The sequence below is a fragment of the Prionailurus viverrinus genome, chromosome B2, assembly GCF_022837055.1.
Source record: "Prionailurus viverrinus isolate Anna chromosome B2, UM_Priviv_1.0, whole genome shotgun sequence".
Lineage (NCBI taxonomy): Eukaryota > Metazoa > Chordata > Mammalia > Carnivora > Felidae > Prionailurus > Prionailurus viverrinus.
Window position 1 is genome coordinate 53,458,177 of NC_062565.1, and position 25,292 is coordinate 53,483,468.

A 25,292-nucleotide genomic window follows, 5' to 3' on the forward strand; every position below is an offset into this window, starting at 1 on the left:
AAGATTATATTTAAAAGGTAGGATTTTAACATTTCAAATCTATTTTTAACAAAATAATTGCACAAGTACAAGATGAGAGGAAACGAACTTCTTAGTAATTCATGTCAAAATAAACAAAGTGATTCTGGAAACAGCCACTTGCCTTCCCAGCCATATCAGCAGAATCTACTCAAATGGCAGATAACACAAAGTATTGTTATAAAACCTTTTACGGAAGTTCCAGTAGATTTAATTGACCTCCTGCTCAGTGTGAGCTAACAATGTGAAGTGGCTGATGAAATCTTAGGTTGAATTCTTAAGAATTAGAGCATCCAGAACACCCTGGGGGATCCATCGTATCCCAGTTACTTAAGAAATATACAACTACTCGGCATCTTCTTAGAAAATGACTTTGAGAAATTATGGAGAATCTCCACTTGGCAGGCCCAGTCACTCAAGGGTTTTATACCAACTCTGTGCACCCTTACTACTACCAGGACTCCACACTCCAAAGATTCACAAGGGTCTACCATTGGTGAAAGGGCAGATACTTTTCCCATGATTTTTTATCCTATTTCTTTCTCTAAGTAATTTAGAAATTAAAAGTAGAATAGATTAGGTTGTCTACTCATCTACTCATTCTGCATGCCAGGGTCTATTTCCGTGCAACATTGTCTAGTTAGAGGGTCAATGCTTCTAAAACAGCAATTCCATCATTTCCTTTGGAAGGTTGTCCTACATTCTCTAATCATTAAATAGTTGAGAATAGTTTGAGTCTAGCCAGAATGTACTTGATTTGACCCTTCTAGTAAACCAAGAAAAAAAAAAATAGTTCTCTTAGCACAGGATTCTATACACCTAGAAAATGGTCAAACCATGGTATTTGGAGTTGCAATTCTATCTTGAAAATAACCTAACCTGACATCCTGAATATATATGTCAGGTTTGCCTGAAATTTTTTAAAGATGAAAGTAAAGATAATACACTATTTTACCCACAGTCCTGAAGGAGAGAATGCCTAATAAAACCCACTAAAAGGCATTTTACAATAAAAACTCCATACACATTCTACTAAATAAAAATATCAAGAAGAGGACTCAGAAATTGGCAAAAGTCATCCTCAATCAAAACCACTAATCCTCTATATTGGTGGGGTTTGACATGAAACTCCACAGAACTCCACATAATCCTCAGTGCCCGTGAGATGACAATAAAGGAGAAGAGGGTCAAGTAGTGAGAGATTCTGGACTTTTTCCAGCTTAAACAAGACCTGCATTACATTAGCCTACTTTATACAATTCATTTTGTCTAAGGTTTCATTCTTACAAATGACTGTTCATAGAATTAAAACCACACTTAAAATCAGTATAATTGAAAGTTTTGCTGAGGCACACAAATGGTAATTTTGCACAAAGTGTTCTGTCTTATTAATTTCATTTTATTTACCTTAGATCCTGGTGTTCCAGGCTGACCCGGTGAGCCATCACGTCCCATCATACCCTATATTTTTAAGTGGAAGTTTCAAGAGTTTTATTTCCTTCAATAAAGTATAATAAAAAATCTAACTATGCAAGATAGCCCGAAGGCCAGCAAAGACCTCTTAACATGGTTAATCAAATAACCTACAAATAGCAAAAACTGCTGGAGAGCTAGTAAAAGACAAATGTAAAGGAAAGTTCATTTTTTTCTACATTCTTACTTTCTTCCTTATGTCATGATGACTAAGAATTAGGTTTCTTGGGTGCCTGGGTGGCTCATTTGGTTAAGTATTCAACTTCGGCTCAGGTCATCATCTCAGGGTTCCTGGGTTGGAGCCCCGCATTGAGCTCTGTGCTGACAGCTCAGAACCTGGAGCCTGCTTCAGATTCTGTGTCCCTCTCTCTCTCTGCTCCTCACCCACTCATGTTGTTTCTCTCTCAAAAATAAATAAATTTAAAAGTAATTAAGAATTAGGTTTCTTTATAGATGTTATCCTGGTCAACTTTACTTCCAATTTCTATTTTCTTAAATGATATTCTGAAAGTGACAATCTAATAAATTCTCTGAATATAACAATCTCTCTTCAAGTTACAAAATAGTCATATTTTTAACTAGCCATATGACTCAAAACAACAATAACTAGCAACAAGGAACTGATTTAGTTTGGAGTCTACTTTATTTTTTAAGTGTTTATTTAGAGAGAGAGAAAACACAAGTAATGAAGGGGGGGGGGAGGGAGAGAGAGAGAGAGAGAAAGAGAGAGAGAGAGAGAGAGAGAGAGAATGAATCCCAAACAGGCTCCATGCTTAGTGTGGAGCCTGACACAGAGCTCAATCTCACGACCATGAGACCATGACCTGAGCCAAAATCAAGAGTTGGGATGCTTAACCAGCTGAGCCACCCAGGCACCTCTGGATTCTACCTTAAATACCAAAACAAACATTAAAAAACATTGCTTTCTCTTAAATATAGCCAAGGAAATGTGATGAGCAAAAAATATTCAATTAATATCATCAGGAAACATAATCTCAGTATGGTCATATTGAAAATACCATGTCATCACTATTATGCTTTGCTATCAATTTAGTATATTATTTCACCTATAAAATGTAAAATACACTAATTCATAGCATAGGGTGCAAAATATTAGAAACGGCACATAATAACTATATTTCATATATCCTGATAATAATGACATTAACCTACAGGAATCCCTGGAGCTCCTTTTTTTCCTAGTGGTCCTTGAGGCCCAATTTCTCCCTAAAAATCAAATACAGATCAAATTTAAAATTGTAAATTATCAGTTCATTTCAATGAATTTCCTACCAAAGCATTATAGAATAAAAATTCAATACCAATCAGCCCAACTGCTTCCCCTTTCTCTACTGTAAAACAGAAGCAACACAGTGTAAAAAACATGGTACATGGTATCTTAAAGATCTGAGCCAAGGGTCTATGGAATCACTAAGTCATTGTTTGAAAGGAAGATCTGGAAGTTCACACAGAGTTGGTGAGGAGAGACAAGAGGGGGTAAAAATCACATGAAAAAATTTCTTATTTATCATAGATTAAGAAGTATGACAGTAAACATAAATTAATAAAAAATAGGATAGAGAATAATAGCATTTTTACTTCAATTTCTCAGATTTCTATACCCTACAAGCTAACCAGGTACTCCAAGGGAGTCTGAATCTTGAACATAAAAAAAACAACAAACAAACAAACAAACAAACAAACAACAAAAAAACAACAACCAACTCTGGAAAGAACATCTTCTGTGAGGGAGTTCTGGTCTTTCAAGAAATGGGTGAAGTCTTCAAAGATCCCTTATTTTAATTAAATACACTCTGGGTTGGGGCTATGATTAAGAGGATTCAGAACAATGCAGAAATCTTGCCAGAGGTCAAGATGCAGAAGAAAAGGCCAGAGGCATCTAGAATGTATGTTCAGCTCTTGGGAAACTGAATGGTGGGCTAACAGTGGGAAGAGGGCAGGAATCTTTAATACCTATGATGACCCAGGACTCTTAAAGGGTGCTGACATGGTACCCATGGCAACCAACAGGAGGCAGCTAGCTCTCCATGCCCCAATTAGGCTGACAGAACCCATGCGAATTAACATGAAGCAATGAGCTCATACTCAACAAGAAAGAGGAAGCAGCAAGCCACAAGACTGAGAGTTAACAGAAATAACAAAGGGCATTTGGTGGAATTGTTAAAACAGAATTAAGAACAATACATGAGATCTTTACTAATTAAATAATGGAATCATGAAAGACTATTAGGACTGCAAATGAAACAAGAGGCTATCAAGAATAAAAAGATGTTATTAAAAATTTAAACTTTTAGAAAAGTATTTTTTTAATCAACTGCTTAAATAACAGATTAGACACCATAAAGGAAGAATAATTGGGCAATATATAAAAAAAATTAACCAGAATGTAAGAATTAAAGATATAAAAATAAGATACTCTTTAGAAACATGGAGGGCAATATGAGAAGGAATAAAATGTCTCTAACTGTAATTCCAGAAGGAAGGAATAAAATTGGAAGAATTGTAATTTGGAGATAATGGATGATGTTTTCCAGAGTTAATGGAAACAATACCACACAGCCAGGATCAAACTGAATTCTCCCCAGGATGACTAAAGAGGCTGTGTATCTAGATATACTGTAATGAGTTTTAGACCAAAAAAACAAAAAAACAAATAAAATACCTTAAAAGAATCCCAAAGAAAGGGACAGATCACTTACAAAAGAACAATACTTAGAATGAGAGCAGATGTTTCATAGTTAATAATGGCAGTCAGAAGACAATGGAAGAAAATCCTCAACACATTAAGTGAAAATAATCATCAACTCTGAGTTGTATACCCTACAAAATTATCTCTCAAAAGCAAGAGTAAAATAAACATATTTAGAATTAGATAAATCTGAAAGTTTGTTACCAAGATATCTGTACTCAAAGAAATGCCAAAGAAATAGTTCAGAAAACAGGAAAATTATCCCAAAAGGCTGGTCTAAGAGCACAAGATAGAAAAGTAACCAAGTAAAACAGAAAGCATATGTATAAATCCAAATTAATATTATCCGTATAGAACAAAACAAAAACTAATTATAAGGACAAATAATACTTTCTGAAATTATATCATATTTCAACAATTAACTATTGCCACTAATGTGGTAAAAATGCATCCTATGTGAAGATATCAACACTTTGCACTTGTAATAAACAGATCTAGGCCCAAATCTTTCAACTTTAATTAATACTCACCTTTTGTCCCATTAATCCTTGATTTCCAGGAAATCCTGGTAGTCCCTAAAAAGTAATAAAGTAGAATCTTAATTAAAAAACAAAACTATATATATAGAGAGAAAGAGAGATTGATTGATTGAGAGACAGACTGTATCATTAAAGAAGAATAAGTCCTACTCAGATTTTTAACTGGTAAATAATGCAGAATTTCAAACCTGTATCATCCACTTACATTATAACACTGCTACTGATAATAATCCAATTTTGGAAAAGAGAATATTTATGAAATTCATTATTATATGAACATCCACTGATATTTAAAGTTTTAAATAAAGGCTTTCAGAAAGAAAAGCTTATGAGGGTATTAATTAACTTGATTTTTCTTTGAGACCAACATAAGTGATAAAATAAGGAGATTCATTTGAATATATTCCTATATTATTTAAAATGAATAATGCAAGAAAAACTATCACATCATAGGAGTTCAGATTCAGTACAACAGTTCCAAAGGCGCCCACTGTCTCACAACCATAATTAAAAACTAACAAGACTAACCAATATCCTCCAAATTGAGCCTTGAAACACCCAGGAACCTAATTTCTTGTATGAAATATGCCAATCTTTGTCCTAATGATTTCCTTACTGACACAATCATGAAGAATATGCAGTTCACATTTGAGAAAGAAATACAGAGAGCTCTTTCACGTGTACAATCCACATGTACAAGTTCTAGCAAGTTTCAGAGAATATTAATGCTCATTGTATACATTTGAAAATAACAGCACATTCGTTAACGGGAAAGCAATTCGACCGTCAATGAATTTACCAAAATAATCTTTCACCACCCAAAGCAAACAATGATGGTACTAATCAATTTTCATTTTTATTCATTTCTCTTAGCTCCTTTCTTGATGACACTGCAGTTGAAAGAAGTAACATTTGTATGTATATATCTATGTAGACTCGGGCAGGAAAAGGAACTTGAAAGACCAGGGAATTGGGCCCCATCGGTATTTCTTTGAAAGCCCTCTGCATCATCAGGGCTTTCGAAGAACAGCAGTACTCCTCAGAAAAGCAAGGCAGGTGGTGGAGAGGCCACTGTCAATGAGATCAAGTTATCTTCTATTCCAGGGAGAATCGGCCATTTACTTGATTTTCACATCTTGATTTTATTAGCACAACACTGGTCAATGTGTTAGCCACAATTATAGTGCAAGACACATGCATACAGTTCTAGTTTTAAAATCTGAACTTGAATCATAAATTGGAATTCAATTTGATTCTATTTGGCTCCATTTATTTTGCCACAGCACCATACCCTTTGCAGAGAAAAGATGTATCTGAGCAATGACCATCAACCAAGGGCTTGTAGTCTAGTTGAAAACACAAACCTTTAAAAACATATAACTAGAAAATGACATAAAACCGCATACATTTTAAAGTGATGTTATAAAATATGAGCATAGTGTACCCTAAAACATAAAGTAAAATTAAAATATTTGACTTGTATGTATAAAGAACATAAAATGACATGAATTATATCCTTCCAAGGTGGGAAATACATATTCTTAATGTAATCAGTTAAGACTAATATTGTTTCAGGGGCGCCTGGGTGGCGCAGTCGGTTAAGCGTCTGACTTCAGCCAGGTCACGATCTCGCGGTCCGGGAGTTCGAGCCCCGCGTCAGGCTCAGGGCTGATGGCTCGGAGCCTGGAGCCTGTTTCCGATTCTGTGTCTCCCTCTCTCTCTGCCCCTCCCCCGTTCATGCTCTGTCTCTCTCTGTCCCAAAAATAAATAAACGTTGAAAAAAAAAAAATTTAAAAAAAAAAAAAAAAAAGACTAATATTGTTTCAAATAAAGGCCTCCATTTCAACAGACCATAATTTGGCATGAAACCATCTGTAATCAGCTCCCATTCAAATACACATATACACAAACCCACTATAGGTTTAGACTAATTTCTGAATTTAAATAAAATCTGTAAACTCTTATCAGATACAAGATGGCCATACATTGTTCTATAATGAAAGAGTGCAGCTGTGGCCATTCAGTGTCCTTTAGCCCCACGAATCCCTAAAGGGGTTGTGCAATTGCTCATGATACTGTCAGACCTGAGGAACTGAGTATCTTGCTGCATGGTGCCCTTTATTGTTTAGTTTCATCACTATTCAAGTCTCTATGCCCTCACACAATCATTATCAGTATGAATCAGCTACAGATATCCCACCCCTACTCCTGTTTCTGAAGCCAATTTCAGGGTCAGAAAGGCTACATCCTCACTGTGGAAGAAAATCGGAGTTACACCCAGGCACCCTGGCCTCCACCTCCCAGAAGCCTTGAGAGCCCCCACAATTCATTTTCTGGATCCGATTTGACATCTTATTATCTAAATAGTTATAATACTAAACTTGGTCTATATTTGAATAGAGCCTCAAATGTTATTTCAGCATATCAGATATTGAGGGTATTCTGGGGGGGATTCCAGATCTGAAAAAAACAATTCTTTTTCCTATTGTCTGCTTAACATGTTAGTAAAACATTAAAATATATTTCAGAGATATGAAGTCATGTATTTTATGCCCAACTATGCCAAGAACTCTTATTTTACAAATATCAACCAAAAATATGTAAAAACTACATAATATTAAAAAAGAAAATGTAAACCTGATTTATGAAAGCAATTCTTGGCAAAACTAACATAATACCATGAGCATGCCTAGAATAAAGACTGTTGACAGACTAACCAGAACTGAAACCAATCAGAGCTATATTAGTTAATAAAATTCTCCTGTATTTTATTTTCCTGGGCTTCCACTTATTGAAATTCACTAAATTTTGCCAATTTTACACTAGCAGAAATATTATTCAAAACTACTTGAAATTTAGCAGTTTGCTGATCCAAAGTATTTAGTAACAATTACTTAGTACAATAAATGTTTTCCAAGCAAACTATTTTATATTTCACTTTTGGCCTGTGTGGTTCTGGATTCAGGCAACTGTGATAATGTATAAATAAGGACAGAAACAAGCATTTTATTTGGTAAGAGTAAAGGGGCATATTTTCCCCCTTCTGTGATTTCAGTTTGGGTTTGAGCAAGAGCAGAAAGTCAACTGGAAAATCCTGCATAATGTTGTGGTGAAAAAATGTAGACATTAAAAAAATGTTCTAAAAGCTTCTCTGTAACCGTTAAACTATTGATGTATAACAAAAAAGTAATTAAGAGTTGAAATACATATTTTAGAATAAAAAGTTTGGCCCTTATTTCCTAAAGACTACTTTACAAAGAAGAAATGTGTCCATGATACATTACTTGGAAAAGATAAAACATCACTTGATACTTTCTCACGTCCCATGAATGCATTTACCTTACCCCTGAAATCAGAGCATCTTGGATCCAAGCTGCCTGTAAGTAATGCAATATTTTCAGTGTAGTAAAAACAAATCTAACCTGTTAATGGTGTTTTTCAGAAGTTTTTATTTATTTAGAGAGTGTGCATGCATGCACACATGAGCAGGGGAGGGGCAGACAAAGAGGGAGACAGAGAATCCCAAGAAGGCTCGGAGCTGTCAGCACAGTGCCCAGTGCAGGGGTGGAACTCACAAACTGTGAGAAATTAGTCAGACGCCTAATTGACTGAGCCATCCAGGCACCCCCATTAATGGTATTTTTCAAAATTTGTAGAGTGGTAGAGATATTTAATATACAATTATCAATATATTAGAAGCATGTTATGTTTTCTATTACATCAAGAAGTGATGTGTTTGTTCCTAAAGATTCATGAAGAAAAAGCACCTATGTTGAAAGTATTGTTCTTATTAGCTACAAAAAATCACAATGATTATTATGATTATTAGTAAAAAGCATAGTGGAAGCAGTTACAAGTTTTGACAATGAAGTCAGCCAGCCCATTAGCCGGTGGCTGATGGACTCCAGGCCTGTTATTTAAACTGTGGAATCTTAGTATCCCCATTTTTTATATGATGAAAGTAATGGGATCTGCATCACAGAGTTGGTACATTATATTAACTCTCACAAGTGCTCAGCTCAAAGCTGCACATTAATGAATACATCTTCATGACTGTCTTTTCACAGCTCCTCCCTGACCTTTGAAAGTTGTGAAATAGATGAAGTCAATTCTCTCCCATGTCTCAAACTTTGTCCTCCTTCTCCAATGCAGGATGTTTTGTTTGTTTGTTGTGTTGTTGGGTTTTTGTTTTGTTTTGTTTTGTTTTTTGTCTTTCCACCTTTCTCTACCTTTGTTTCCAAAATCTCCCAGTATACCCATGATTGATTCCAGCAGTCTAAGGCTTCCCCTTGGGGGTGCCAAGATGGGATTGCCCCTCATCCATTAACTGCGCCTTTTCCTGTTTGGCTAACTTTAGGACTTTTGCTTTTTAAACATTTATATGTAGTTCATCACAATTGTTTCAGAAAAAAATATAACCAAAAGTTTCAAATATATTTTCAGCTGATCCTCATGGTTTTCAATCCTTTTATAAAATTCCACACTAACTGACAGATCACTATGAATGATGTACGAAAGATTATTCTGTGGTAAGAGAAGTTCTAAAGACAAGTAACTCACAAACATAGCTGCCAAACCTAAAAGAAACCAATATACAAATACTTGCAATAAACCCATAATAAGGAAATCACCAGCTTTACTATGTCCCTGAATACTTTAACACAGTTTTACAACTGCCTTTAATCATCAAGGGGAAAAAAGTAATCTGAGTAACATTGGATGAATTTATTCTTCCCTAGCCTACAGATCAGGACCCACATGGGACTGGACCCAAAGTATCCAAAGATAAGTCATTTCAACAGAAAAATGCTTTGGTAAATATTTCTGGGATACTCATGTTTATATACAACAGAAAATGTCACCAGTTTGACATAAATAGTTAACAGGGATATTATCAGAAGGAAAAAGTGATCTGGGAGCCCCGTACAAAGTTGCTTAATGTTACAGGCATTTTTCTTTGACATCTAAAAGCATTTCTATGTGTTTTTAAACAGTATATTTATTTTGAGACGCAGAGAGAGAGAGAGAGAGAGAGAGAGAGAGAGAGAGAGCGAGCACACTCAAGCAAACAGAGAATGAGAAGAGGAAGAGAGGAAAGAATCCTAAGCAGGTTCCATGCTGAGTATAGAGCCTAACTTAGGGCTCGATCCCATGACCGGGAGATCATGACCTGAGCCGATGGACGCTCAACTGACTGAGCCATCTGGGCACCCCTCTACATTTTTTTAAAGGCCAAAAAGATATTCTAAACAACTTTGTTATTGTACAAATATCATTTTGAGGGACAACACAAAAAAGAGACAAATGTTTAACAAATTAACATACCTAAAAACTCAGAAGAGAAGGGGGACAGGTTTCAGAGACTCAGGGACGGTCTCTGCACTACCCACATCATGGGAAGGTTACATAACCACCCTGAACCCAGGAATCCAGAAAAATAACCTGTCCCTTTACATTATTAGCAAGTGATATCATGCATGTGAAATATATTAGTGAGTTAAAATGAATGTATACATATAGACACATTCAATTCCATTTGAAAGTAGTTCCAAAACTTTTTCCTGCTTTAGAATTTATGATCCTCTGAGAACCTAAAAAATATAGACCATATTTTTTGGTACATGGAGCTTCACCATATAACTCAAAATGTGATGAATTTCTCAGTAAGGAAAAAAAAAGAAAATGAATTTTTCAAAGACCTTTACAGTCAACTCAGTTGCTTAGAATTTATACACTTTTTAGAGAAATTGAATTACTCTTTAAAATTTTTCATATGATAGAAGTCACCAAAAAAATTTTTAACATCAAAGGTGAAACTAGTTTGATGATGAAAACAAATGAATTTTTAACCTTAATAAAATAAAAACCAATTATATGAAAATTACATCTAATTAGTTGTCCATGTATCTTTTATTTATAACCTATTTTTTAAACATGCATATATTGTTACACCAAATCATATTTATTGTGCAACTCAGCCCACTGTGAATTTTGCTCTGCTTATAAAATGTATGTCCCTATTTTCCTGTTGAAAAAGGAGATAGTACACTAAAAAGCATTCACTAAAAGGAAAAAACTTAAAGGAAATTATGTTTTCTATGGACTCATGACAAATTACACACATTTAGTGGCTTAAAAGAACATCAACATATTCTCTTAAGGTTCTGTAGGCCATAAGTAATGCATGGGTCTCACTGGGCTAAATTCAAGGATTTGTCAAGGCTGCACTCCTTTCTGGAATCTGTAGTAAAAAAAATCATTTCCTGCTCAGTCAGGTTACTGGCACAATTCAATTCCCTGTAGTTCAGGGGGATGGGGGAAACAAACAAAGTGTTCTGTTTTCTTGCTAACTATAAACTAAAGACCATTCCCAGCTTCTAGAAGTTACCACAATCCTTGGATCATGGTCCCCTTCCTCCATCTTCAACAGCAGCAACTGGCTGGTCAAGTCCTTCTGGAGTTGAATCTTTTTGACCCGTTTCTCAACCATCTTCTTCCACTTCTAATTATTTGGGATTAGACTGAGCCTACTCAGATAATCCAGGATAATATCTCCATCTCAAGGTCAATGAACTTAAATCACAACTGCAAAGTCCCTTTACAATGTGAGGTAAATGTCCTGGAAACTAGGATGCAGATATCTCTCAGGGGGAGGAAGAGAGTTATTATTTTGCCTACCACAGAAATATTACCTAAAATCCAAGGACCAGATAGTTTCTAATTTATTTAAATGTCTCCAGGGTACTGAAGATGGAGATCATTGAAGTTCAAATTATGAGGCCACCATACCCTAATAACAAATCCAGTCAAGAATAATACCTACAAAAGAAACCTCCAAGCTCATCTAATTTAATACAAATGCAAATGGATTTACTATAATGTTAGTAAGCCAAATATAGCAGCGCATTAGAAAAGCAGAGAATTAACAGGGCTTGTTTCAGGACGGAATGAATGTTCAACATTAAGAACTATACCCATATGATACATTCATGTAAGTTATTAATAGTTTAAAGGAAGAACAATACAAAAATCATCTAAAAAGTACTGAAAGTGAATTTTACACAATTTATCACGCATTACTAAAAATTCTTAAGAACCTAAGACTAGAACTTGGTAAACCTAAACCTCAATCCATTGGAAACCGAATGCAAACATCATACTTGGTGAAACACTAGACATCTCTGCTTAAAATCAGTAATAAAGGCATAAGCTATATTTAGAAGTAGCGATTCCACTTACAGGAATGCATCCTTCCCCAAAATATTGCATAGTATATGGTAATATATATAACATCAATAGGAGAAGTTAGATGAAATACATCATCCATGCTATAAACAAGATAGACTTTATATTCTCTAATATCCAGATATGGCAAAACATTTATAATACTATGAAGTGAAATAAAATTTCAACAGACATGACTTTTTATCTTAAAAATGTGTATGTGTTCTGTTTATGCATTTGTATACACAAGTTTGGAAAGAATCTTAATAAATGAATAACGATCGTTATCTCTGGGCATGGGGATTGGATTTGGGTAAATGAAGGCAGATTTTGAAATTTACAACACAACTTCTATATTTTTTTTGCCTCTTTCAGAGAAGTTAAGGTATATAAAAATGAATACATAAATATAAATAAAATAAAATGTACAATAAATAGAGGCATCTAGGTGGCTCAGTCAGTTAAGCATCCAACTCTTGATTTCAGCTCAGGTCATCATCTCATGGTTAGTGAGATTGAGCCCCACATTGGGCTCTGCACAGACAGCTCAGAGCCTGCTTGGGATTCTCGCTGTCCTCTCTCTGCCCCTCCTCCCGCTCATACTAACATTTTTTTAAATGTACAATAAGTAATAAAAGTTTGCCAACAGTTTTACATTTCAAAACTTTCTCAGAAAAAAAATATATTTCCCCTCACATTTAAGTCATTCAATAAACGACTGCTAAATATTTATTTTTCAAAATAAAAAAGTAAAGATTCTAATGGTTGTGGCTATTGGGCTAAACACACACACACCCATAGGGGTGCCTGGGTGGTTGACTCATTGGGTATCTGACTCTTGATTTCAGCTTAGGACCCAGCCCCACATTGGGCTCTGTCTTGACAGCATGGAGCCTTCTTGAGGTTCTTTCTCCTCTCTCTCTCTACCCCTACCCCATGTACTCTGTCTCTCTCCCTCTCAATATAAATAATTTAAAAAAAAAAAACTAAAATAACAAGAAGTACAGTGCAACCTCAGAGATTGACTCACTGCTGTGACCTGAGAGGGTAACATGTTAGCTTAGTTTTCACACCTTGGTAGGTTATTCTCACAGATAACTTTTCACACATTGCTAAAGACACACTGTTAGACAAAGGCCTCAGTCTTCCCATCTAGGGAAGAATAATAAATACTGTGTTTAAGAAGCAATTTCCTTGGAAAAAAATACAGGAATTTGGCATTTCTTCCTCACCATTTCTTCCATTTCTCTGTAACAGAAGTAACAGAACTTTTCTAAATAAAAATGGTAACACATCAGGTCTAAAAATTGTTTTTTTAAAGACTATAAACATCTTCAAAGCAAATATCTAGGATAATTAATAACCCACAAGTTTCCTTCAAGTCATAACAAAATAAATTTAAGTGACCAAATTCCTATCTTTGTGAGGATTTATCTATCTTCATATAAATAACTTTAGTCTTATTCAATTACATGTAGATTTATCTCTATTTTCCAAGACAGATTTGCTTCTCAAGTTTTGTCAAAAAGTTATAAATTATCTTAAATACACCAAGAATAATGAATCCATTTGGAAATATAATTTCATATTATTATTCATGGCAATATTGAAATTTATTTAGTCAGAGAAAGATATTAAAGCACATAGAACCTTAAAAAATAATGAGGTAGATAATAAGATAATAATTCCATTTTCATTTACTAATGTCACTAAAATTAATTTTTCTCCTGGAATAGGTAACTTTGTATTTCTACTACCTTCATATTTCTCTATTTTGATTAACCTGTATCATAGTCTTTAATATCACTAGTTTTCTTTTTTTTTTTTTATCAGACACACATAAGATAGCCATTAAAAATGCAGTTTCCTTGGTTTCAGTTCCAAATTCTGATACATTAGGGCTGGAATGGGCCAAGAAATGGAATTTTAATAACCATCTCTGGAGATTCTGGTTAAGGTACTCTGGATCAGAGCTGGAGAAACACTGTTCTACGTGTACTGAAAAAAAAAAAGACTCTTGAACGTTATTTGCATTGGGGTGTTAAGCTAGAATAGTCATCAAAGAGTTTTTTATTTATGATTATCTACCAATTAAATTTTCTTATAATCCATGTTATGTCTCTCTGGTCAAAAACAACTATAGATCATTTCCCCACCAATTTTTAACCCTTCATCAAAATTCTTAATACTCAGCCTTTCATGATTAACTTCATTTGCCTTTCATGGCATTTAAGAGTCTTAACCTACCACAGGCTTTTCATATAAACCTTTGTACAATATGTTTATTGAGTAAATTTTCTATTTCTCCTAACTGGAGAACAATTGTTCCATCTAAAGCCACCGCATACAGTGTTGTACATTCTGTGATTGCTAGGAAATATTAACACCTGACTCCACATCTCAATAAGAATCTGCAACAATTCAGGACAACTAGGTGGCTAGGTTGGTTAAGTGTCTGACTCTGGCTCAGGTCATGATATCACGGTTCATGAGTTCGAGCCCCACCATCAGGTTCTGTGCTGACAGCTCAGAGCCTGAAGCCTGCTTAAGATTCTCTCTTATTTTCTCTCTCTCTGCCCCTCCCCCACTTGTGCTCTGTCTCTCTCTCTCAAAAGAAACACTAAAAATTAAAAAAAAAAAAGAATCTGCAACAATTCTAAAGTTCTCTAATGGTGGTTTCCCATTTTGTGTGATTAGTCATTCCATTCTTAAAATCCATTGTTCAGAAGTTCTCCATATTCTACCTAAATCCATCAGTTAAGTGCACTCTTTTTATGTAGCCAGCAGAAAGAAAATTCTATCACAACAAAGAAATTATTCATTGTTTTTAAAACTGATAGATCATAAAACTCTTTAGCCCTGATTTTAGTATTAGTTTATCAAATCAGTCTTCACACTTCACCCGCAAGAGATCTTCACTGAAAAATCCTAGTCCCTATGTTCTAATAAAACTATTAAAAGAAATTAACATTCCAATATTATTTGATAATTTACATTGGATTGAACCATTAGGGTAATACATGACTTCTAGAATATATTCATAAATACTAGTCTACTCATGATTCATACACTCTTTTGTTAAAACATACCTTGGGTTTTTCCCCTACAACCCCTGAATTATCTATCTATGCCAAAAGCATTTCAAAGCCACACATTTTTAAGGAACCAAAATTAAAACAGTAAAGCAGCTATGACTTAACTAAGCATACATTTCAAACAATAGAACACCTCAGTATTCAAAATTATAGAAATCATTTTTATAAACCATCTAAGTACCTAGAACTATTGGCAATCAATTAATTATTAGGAGCTTACCTCATCATCAAAAATAAAAATGCACATTGGTATAAACAAGTATTTTTAAGTGCTCTTTCTCAGATATTCCCCATATGTATTTTACACACCCTAACATACTGAGAATATAAATGATTTTCTGATGTTCTCAGGGACATCAAACATTTGTCTAGTGCTCAATGTGGTAACCACAGTCAAGCATTTTGAAAATATTTCTTAAAATATAAAAACAAGAGCTGTTTAGAATGAAATAATCTAGTTACCAAAGTGTGCACTCCACATCACATCAACAATGTATTAGTTTCCACACTTGTGAAAATAGAACGAATGGAAAACATTCTCATTTCGTCTAAAACAGCCACTAATATGGATCATGAATCCAGGTTTAAAATAAATATGCCTTGTCTTAAACAACACTGTTAATTCTGTAGTTTCATGCTTTGAAAATGGAGAATGTATTTGGACTAATTCAAAAGTATCATATGATACCTTATAACAAGATTAAAAGTATACAAAACAACCCCAGCCCCTGTATGACTAAAGAACATAATTTTAAAGTCAAAGTCTTGAAAGCTTTGAAACCTAGACTAAATATCCTGTACATATGGTGATGTAAGCTTCCTGTCACCCATTCTCCAGAGGTGGATGTAATCAATCCCCATATCAGTGAGAAGTGAGCCTATGTAAGCAACATAAAGATTCTATTTACCCATATTATATGTTAACCATTCTAAGAACTAATCACACGTCATTTCCTAGGTTCAATTACATTCAACGCTCTTGTCATTTCAGAAATTGATAAAGCCTTTTTGAATTATAAGGAAACAAATAAACAAGAGAAAGACTGAAATAAATACATTTTAATGCTGATCAATAATTTTACAATGAACATATTTAAAAGATTTCTTCAGAACAACAGAAAAATGATCAGTACCATAAACACAGAGCCCCCAAATTTAAAATCCATAAAGTCACTTTATTAAAGTTGTTTGATGGTGCTCTGGTTTACTCTGCCAGTGGAATCATTTATAATGGAAAGAATTAAGTGAATCCTTTGTTAAATCTAGTGGGATTTTATTAACTAATTTATACAGATAATGTGCCATTTGTTTTTTATGTTTAAAGAAACAGATACAATGTTTTCATAGTCACTACAAAGCCAAAGGCCTTATTTTGGGAAACCAAAAAATTGCAGATATCACCGAACAAAGTTAATCACTCCTGCAGATAAATCAGACTTATACATTATTTAATTTAGATAAAACCAACTTCAAAATTCATTCTAAGGGTTTACTCTCAATCAGGTTTTAAAACATAACCCACCCTGGAATCAGCAGGGGATTATTACAATAATAAATACAATTCAATTTTTCGAATATTCTAAGTTGTTAAATGCCAGCTGCCTTGATACTAAGAAATGCCATGTGAAATTCTCAGGAAACATCGGGTTAAGCTTGTTTCACTCAACACATAACAAGGATGTGTCCTTCCTGGTGCCTGAAAGAAGAGTGGGAAAAAGATGTTACAAATCTCTACAGAATATTTTAAAAAGCTTGTTACTCAAATGCCAATCAAATAGGAACAAAAACAGAACTTGGGTTTTTCTCTTCCTAATAATTTCTTCCTTCTCAATATAAATTAAAAAATACAGTCAAGTAGGTAAATAAGGATACCTCCACATTGCTAATATAATAAAGTGAATTATTCCACATGGGAAACCACCATAGCCTTTTGACATTAACTTTCCCCCAAGAAGTTTATGGATGTCTTTGGCTTATAAGCAGAAAAATGACAAGTCAAATCACCACACCAGAGAAAAGGCAATTAAACAAAACACCTACTCGTCTCTTAAGTACATGATGACTTGGACCAGTTCAGCAGCTAACATTACACCATACACACAAGCACAACATGGGGGGTTAGAAATTTTCGAAAGACATGAGGAAAGGAAACAGAAACCTCTATGAGTCAATGTCCTCGAATATATAGTACAGGGAACACCACATCTTCATTCCTAGAAAAATGATACAGCGAACATTTCCAGAATAAAAAAGGCTTAACACATGCTTATTTTAGAAATGTGTGCTCACCTCCATAGCTCCAGAAAAAGTGCCATCCTTTCTCTCATCCTCATGGAGCTCCAGAGATCTTGGCTCAAAGAGTGGAGTCCAGGCCCTGCTTACACATCTTCGCCATGAGCCACAAGGGGCTGGCTGATCAGGAGAGAAGTAGCGAGCAAACACCTCAGACCGTCTGAGGAAAAATGTTACCCTAAATACAGCATGTCATCAGGATTGAGCAGCAGGACAAGAACAGCTATGACAAAGAAGCAGTGGAAATGTTGACACCACAGATAATTTGGCCAGCAACAATGGGCCATGGGAAAGTAGCTGGTCAACATGATGATTTGCCCTAAAAGTTCATGTGGTCAAATATGGATGTTTCCAGTTTTTGTTTTTCAACTAAATGAATTTGGTGTGTCGGTGCCCTGTCATCCCATCCACTTAACTGCCCAAGGTAAAATCGGAGTGATTTGTGAAAACACATGAGGATTCCTTGAAGCAATCTGATTGTTCTCTTTTTTAAATTTTTTTTTCAACGTTTTTTATTCATTTTTGGGACAGAGAGAGACAGAGCATGAACGGGGGAGGGGCAGAGAGAGAGGGAGACACAGAATCGGAAACAGGCTCCAGGCTCCGAGCCATCAGCCCAGAGCCTGACGCGGGGCTCGAACTCCCGGACCGCGAGATCATGACCTGGCTGAGTCGGACGCTTAACCGACTGCGCCACCCAGGCGCCCCAATCTGATTGTTCTCTATTCCTCCGCACAAAAATGAAAATGTCATCTGACAAGCTTAACATATTTTAAAAACAGAACAGAAAGGAAACACTGTAAGCCACTCACAATCCAGACCTCAATTTTTTTTTTATAATGTATTACAAAAACAATGGCATGCTCAGGGGAGAAAATAAACTACAGATAAATAAATGGAACATAACAGACATCAAAAACCAACCTGGGGAAAAAATAAGCCAAGTAACCAAAACAGGATTAAACTGTATGTTTACTGTGCAGATTATTTTTTATACATACACATTCATATAGGACCAATTTTTTTTTAACTATGTTTAAATCCATATACATTTTGCACAGTTTATATATATAACACATTAAGTATCAGACATTTAAACTGTTCCAACCGTGCAAGACCTATGGGCCAAAAGTTACCAAATCGAATGACACAAAAATAGAAAAATGAGAAGTTCATGCATTAAGGTTTAAAAAACACTTGACAGTTAAGCAAAATTTCTAAATCAGAAGATATCTGTGGCTGGGGAGCCTTGCTTTTAACCAAACTGTCACTGAAACTTGTTTACCTATGTGCTTTAATCCCAAATGGTTTTAATCGATACATGTGCTACTACTAAGTGTGTGATAGGTATCAGTATGTGCTCACATGCCTTTTGACACGGGTCCATTCCACAAATGATTTGATAACAAGCCCCCGTGTACTACTGCCCTGTGGCTGCTGTAAAAAAAAGTCACCACAAACTTGGTCATTTGAAACAAAAGAATTTTATTCTCTCACACTTCTGGAGGCCAGAAGTCTGAAGTCCAGAGCTTAACAGGGTTGTGTTCCCCCCAGAAGCTCTAGGGGAGAATCCATTCTTCATCTCTTCCAACTTCTGGTAGCTGTCAGCATTCCTTGACTTGTAGCTGTATCACTCCCACCTCAGCCACATTCTCACCTCTGCCTCTGAGAGACTTTAATTCTGCTCTCAGCAACTTTGAACTTGTATCAGCTACCCCTCAGACAATCCAGGATTGTTTCTCCATCACCATATCCTAGTTTAATCACATCTGCAAAGGCCCTTCATTCAACATCTGCAAAGGCCCTTCATTCAAGTAAGATAACATTTACCAGTTTCAGGCATTAGAGGGTCTGATTATCGGGGGGGGGGGGGGGGGGAGGGGGGGCATTTTCAACCTAGTACACCCTAGTTATTCACAAAATCCGCCTATAATTTCCTTGAATCTGACCCACTATCTCCTATTGGAATTGTATTAGCCTCCATTTGTACATGTCTATTCTTTTCTCATTACCCAAAGCACAGGACACCTATTTAAATGTCTTTGTTATTATCCAGCAAGTCCCATGTGAAAATATCGTACGATCATCTCCCCCAGTACAAACTTAGTCTCCCTGCTCTCTTTCCTATTTATTGCTTGGTCTCCCTGTGCTATCATCCATGCAGTAGAACTTTGAGAGTCATCTTTTTTCATCATTAAGTAACACATGCAATTGAGCCTCGAACCCTGCTGGTCCACCTTTCAGTTCATTTCAAACCAGTCCCACCCCACTCCCTCCCACTCTCAATGTTCATGCCCTAGTTGTACTGGGGCACAGCCCAGCTAGACAGCTGCAAGGCTCTGTCCTCTACCTCAGCTCACCTTTATCTATTCTCTTTTCTGCTGTCGGAATCACCTCTCTAAAACTTTCTGAATTTGGGGCACCTGGCTGGCTCAGCTGGTTCAGCGTCTGACTTTGGCTCAGGTCGTGATCTCACAGTTCGTGAGTTCAAGCCCTGCAAAGGGCTCTGTGCTGACAGCTCAGAGCCTGGAGCCTACCTCAGATTCTGTGTCTACCTCTCTCTCACTCACACTCTCTCTCTCCTTCTCAAAAATAAACATTAAAAAACTTTTAAACTTTCTAACTGTGATCAACTCACTTGCCTACTCTAAACCTTTGAAAAGGTCCCACTGCTGTCAGATTTAAGGGCGAACAGCACAGACATATGGGGCCCTTTTGGATTTGGCTGCTACCCACCCCCACAACCTCATCTTCTATTTCTATCCCATCCTTTTCATGTATCCTAAGCAGCCTGAACTAGTGTCAGCTTTTCGTAAAGTATCATGATTTCTTTTACTTTGACACTGTGGAATATGCTACAGGTTCCTGCTTTGCCAGGCCAAACAACTAGACAACTCCTATTTATCTTCCAGGATTTGGCCAAGAGACTAGCTTGTTTAGGAATGTATCTCTATGTGCTTTAAACAAGTGAATTGTACAGTATGTGAATTATATCTCAATAATGCTATTATTAAAAAGAAAAGAAGAATGAATTGGGCCAAGTGATGATCCCAAACTCATGTAGTGTTACACACATCTTCTTCAACTTTGCAAGACCCCATGTGCCTACCTCCTTAACATTTCTACTAAACTATCTACTGGCTCATGTGACTGTTTGAGGGCAGGGCCCTCACAAATTAATCTTCACGTTCTCCTGGAATAGTATAATGTCCGGCACAATGAATGATCAGACTATAATCCTTAAACGGAGCATTCCGTGGTTGAAACCAATTATAATAAGTCCAGCAAGTGTTAGAACTGAGTATCTGGTCACCTGGGTTGAAGTCAAGTACGTATAATTTGGCACTTAGAAAGTAAATCACCTTTGGGACTAAATCACCATTAGAATTGGCCTATACTAGACTTTAAAATTCAAAGTATGGGCATTTGAATGTAATTATACTTTAGACAATATAATCTTTTCCCAATGAAATACAGCCTTTGTCCACAATTTGAATTCCAGGAATTAGGGTTCATATTTATCAATCTGCTTACAGGGATGAACCATGATCTGGCTGCTACGAGCTGTGTTTAATTAGCTTTAAAGCATTTTTCTAAGAGCTTCTGCCCTTCCAATTTAAGCTCCATTAATTTTTGGCTGCCACATTATAAAACAAAGTGAACATGTCCTTTTTAGCGGGGCTAAATCATTCATCATAAATACTTACAACCCACATCCAAATGCAATGGAAGAATATTCATTTGTTTGCATTACCAAATATAAAAACTTTCATTTTCTCCTGTTTTCAAAGCTTTTCCACAAATGGTAAAGATCAATCTTCCCAGGATGTTACTTCTAACAACCAAGTTTTCATTAATGGCCAAAGGAAGGGAATAATTTGTAATTACATTCTTTATTGTAAAATAATACACATCACAAGAATTCTATCCAGATAACGTGGGCCAATTTTAGATGCTTAATCTATTAATTGCTTTCCTACGAGAATATGTCTTCTGGCCTGGGAATCCTGGCTTCTTCTCCAGAGGTTTGCAGGAAAGAGAAAGAGAGGGAGAGGAGGGGTAGGGACCGTTCTTGCCTTCCCTGATCTGGTGGGACAGAACTGGAGAGAGTCCAAAGAGTTACACTTGGTAACTCCCAGTCTTCTATGTCGCTGGTTTAGAAGAGATTACATTCCAGATACTTCCACCATCTCACTACCATGATTCCCTGCCCCGGCACCTTGATTGCCTTGGAACTTTGTAATTAGCTTTTGTTTCTTTATCCCTTTACTGTCTACCTCTTCTGCGAGTCTGTACGGCTCCTTGGGCAGTCCCGGTGTTTCTCTCACTAAAACCAATGCCGTATGCATTCTGGGAACGCAGTGAAAACAGGAAGGGAGCAAAGAAAGAAAAGGTTTAAATCCGAAGGGCCATCCATGTTGCCTGGGATGGAATTTTATCCTAGTGCAAAAGTTGTAGATGAAGGTAAATCTTGAACAAAGTGGGAGCAGACAGGGCACAAGAAAACACAGATGGGCATCTGCTTCTGGCTGCTGTAAGGAACAGGCATCCTTGGAAGAGGAAAAGAGTCCCTGAGGGTCCCTAATTTCCTATTTATCCTATCTGGCTTAATTAACAGGATCCCAACAGTATTATTTTTAAAGTAAATATATGCCACTCACACTGCATAATTGCTCACATTTACACTTGGTCAGTCTACCCTTTCTAACATCGCTTCTGTGGGAAGAGTCACAATTCCAAATAACTGACTCAAAGACTTAAAACACAATCAACTCCAATTATAACCTGTTTTTCATTTCAGTTGTCTCTTATTTCCCTCTCCTCTTCCATTTGAACTTTCTCTCTCTCACCTGTCTGTCTTCTCTTGTCCTGCCCGTGTTCATGTGCATGCATGCACATGTGCTCACACACGTGCATACATACACACACACACACACACTTTGTTTGAAATAAGAACAAATAAACATACCCACTCTCATATCCAGTTACCAAGTCCTAGAATTCTTCCTCAATAATAAAAATTATGAGTCAGACATCCAGTGCTCACATTCCATTCCAATTCACACCCAGAGGCCTTATTTTGCCCATGCCCAGTCTGTCAAAATAGTTAGCAAATTGACGTCTTGATTCTAGTCTCTTCTCTTTTCAATCCATCCTGAATCTATCAGGAGCTCATAGTTGCCTCTAAAGCACTATTTTATATCACATTACTCTTGTTTTCTCATGTCACTTCCATGCAAGTGAAAAAAGTTTACTTCCCGAATTACTTCTCTCCCAAATTGGAGTTGAGGATCTCCATAATATGATTCTATCCAACTTCCCAGCTTCACTTCCTACCGCCCAGTAAGGACCTATCAGTGCAGCCTCAGGACCTCATTAAGATCAATTCATCATGGGGCACTGGGTGGCTCAGTCGGTTAAGCATCCACTCTTGGTTTCCACTCAGGTCACTATCTCATGGTTCCTGAGATTGAGCCCTGCATCAGGCTCTGCGCTAACATTGTGGAGCCTGCTGGGGATTCTCTTTCTCTCTCTTCTTTTCTCTCAATAAACAGTAAAAAAAAAAAAAAAAAATCATTTCATCATTTCTTGGGCACACACTTAACCATCCCAGCCTGTGTGCCTTTACTAATATTCTTTCTCCCTCTTGTCTTCCTTTCTTTCCCAGTCACCCTTTCAAGATAAAATCTAGCCCCAAATCCTTCATAAATATTTCTCATGATACAAGATTCCCTTTCCATACTGCTTCTGCACTTGAGATAATTCCCTGCATTTGTGCAATGTTCTCACATTTTTTTTTTCATGTTTCCTATGTAAGCCTCCCAACAACACAGCAAAGTAGGTATGGTTAAGTATGCACACTTCACAGATAAGGAGAAAAGTTTTCAAAGAGGCAAACTGATTTAGCCAAGCTTGCACAGCTGGAGTGTGGCAGAAACTATCTTTAAACCCTGGCCTTCAGATTCCATGTTAAATCCCTACTTGGCATTTACTAAAAACTGCCACAGGTTGGCAAGGATTTGCATCATCTTTTTTTTTACTAGATTATAAGTTCCTTGAAGGCAGTAGCTGTGTAGAGAACTTGCGCTAATGCATTATAATACACAAGATGAGAAGTTAATCAATATATGATTGCGGCATCCTAAGAGGAGTTCAGTCTGTCCATGTAAGAGGCTTTAATGATTCCTCTCTCCCTCTTCTGTCCAGTATTTAGACTCTGAGGGCTCACGTGAACATGCTGTGATAAACTGCAGTATATCTTGGCGATTTTTAAATTTCTTAATCTAGTTATCCCCAAAACAAACTGCAAATTCCCTAACAATAAGTAACTTTGACGAACAAAATGAGACCTGCTGATCTTTAAATGTTGGCCAATGTCGGCCAGGAGTTGTAGGAATAAAAGGCGGGGGAGACTGTAAGTGAAATTGAGTCCCCTGGCGCACTTGCTAAAGATACATATATTGAGGATTCAGAATCGGTACTTTCTCCATCATGTTTCTTACCCCAATTCTTTTTTTTTTTTAATTTTTTTTTTTAATGTCTATTTTTGAGACAGAGAGAGACAGAGCATGAATGGAGGAGGGGCAGAGAGAGAGGGAATCGGAAGCAGGCTCCAGGCTCTGAGCCATCAGCCCAGAGCCCGATGCGGGGCTCGAACTCACGAACCGTGAGATCGTGACCTGAGATGAAGTCGGACGCCCAACCGACTGAGCCACCCAGGCGCCCCTCTTACCCTAATTCTTATTGAACGCATGATCCCAGAAAGCAGACTACAAAACAGCGAACCAGTGACAAGGTGACACTGACTAAAGGGTCAGCAACAGACCCTGTTGTTTGTATTAGCCATTTGTTTGCACAGGCGCGAGTACTCGTGATCATAATTCATACTGCACGGGAACTGTCTGCTGGCAACATTCTTCCTGTTTTGCAAAAAGGACTAAATAGTTCACTATTTTACAGGGTTCCATAAAGAGAAGTTACGACATCTCAGACTGAAAGTTACTGAACAAGAACAGGGCATCTGACAGGAGCACTTAGAGGATTTCACGACAGGAAACGAACCTCATCTTTTGGAACACAATTAAGAAGATACTCACAGGCTCTCCCCGTGATCCATCCTGACCTGGAGCACCCGGAGGTCCCACTTCTCCCTTTTAAAGATAAACAAAGAAAATAGAGAATTCTATTTTCAGGCATGCTTATAAAACAAATATATATAAGTGAGTATTAAAGCACATTAGATACAAACATAAAAATTACTTCCAGATTAATAACGCTGCATGGTGACAGACAGCAACTGTACTTACAGTGAGTACAGCATAATATACAGAATTGTTGAATCATTATGTTGTGTACCTGAAACTGTCTATAACACTGTGTGTCAGCTGTACTTCAATTAAAAAATAAGTTAAATAAATAATAAAATAGCAAACAAAACTTTGACTAAGAAAAATTCTAACAAGAATACAAGATTTTTTATGTATAATTATAGATCTCTATTAACAAATTAGGTAAAAAGCCTAAATAAAAGGAGATACATATCCTCCTTATGGATAGAAAATCTCTTTCATAGTTTTGAAGCTATAAAGTCTTCATAGCATAAGGATGTCAGATGTCTCCAAATTAATCAAAATTTAGTACAATTTCAATAGAAATTCCAAGGAGATTTTTGTTGTAATTTGGCGAAACAATGATAGGATTTCAATAGAAGAACAAATTACCAAAATATAGACAATCTAGAAAAAGACCAAGAGGGTGAAATGAATCCTTTCATATTTTTATCTTCCTTTTTACTTTAAAAATGATCATTCTGTTGTACTGGACCCAATGAATTAGAACATTCTTTTGGATCTATAAGAATTGATCATTCTAATTTGACCTTGCAAGCAACAGTTGCATTTTAAAAACAAATAAAGCTTTCATTAAATGGATTTATAGGCT

At 36.3% G+C, this 25,292-nt stretch overlaps 1 protein-coding gene across 4 annotated transcripts in view; it reads right to left on the bottom strand.

The window, feature by feature from the left end:
• The window catches only part of COL21A1 (collagen type XXI alpha 1 chain), a 185,264-nt gene that overhangs the window by 20,307 nt on the left and 139,665 nt on the right, over positions 1-25,292 (bottom strand). For all 4 annotated transcript variants that reach the window (XM_047859716.1, XM_047859712.1, XM_047859713.1 and 1 more), the window contains 4 exons: positions 24,449-24,502; positions 4,732-4,776; positions 2,665-2,718; positions 1,426-1,479 (listed from right to left, as the gene is read on the bottom strand). In XM_047859716.1, coding sequence (XP_047715672.1) covers positions 1,426-1,479; positions 2,665-2,718; positions 4,732-4,776; positions 24,449-24,502 — 207 coding nt within the window. The remainder of the gene's footprint in view (positions 1-1,425; positions 1,480-2,664; positions 2,719-4,731; positions 4,777-24,448; positions 24,503-25,292) is intronic.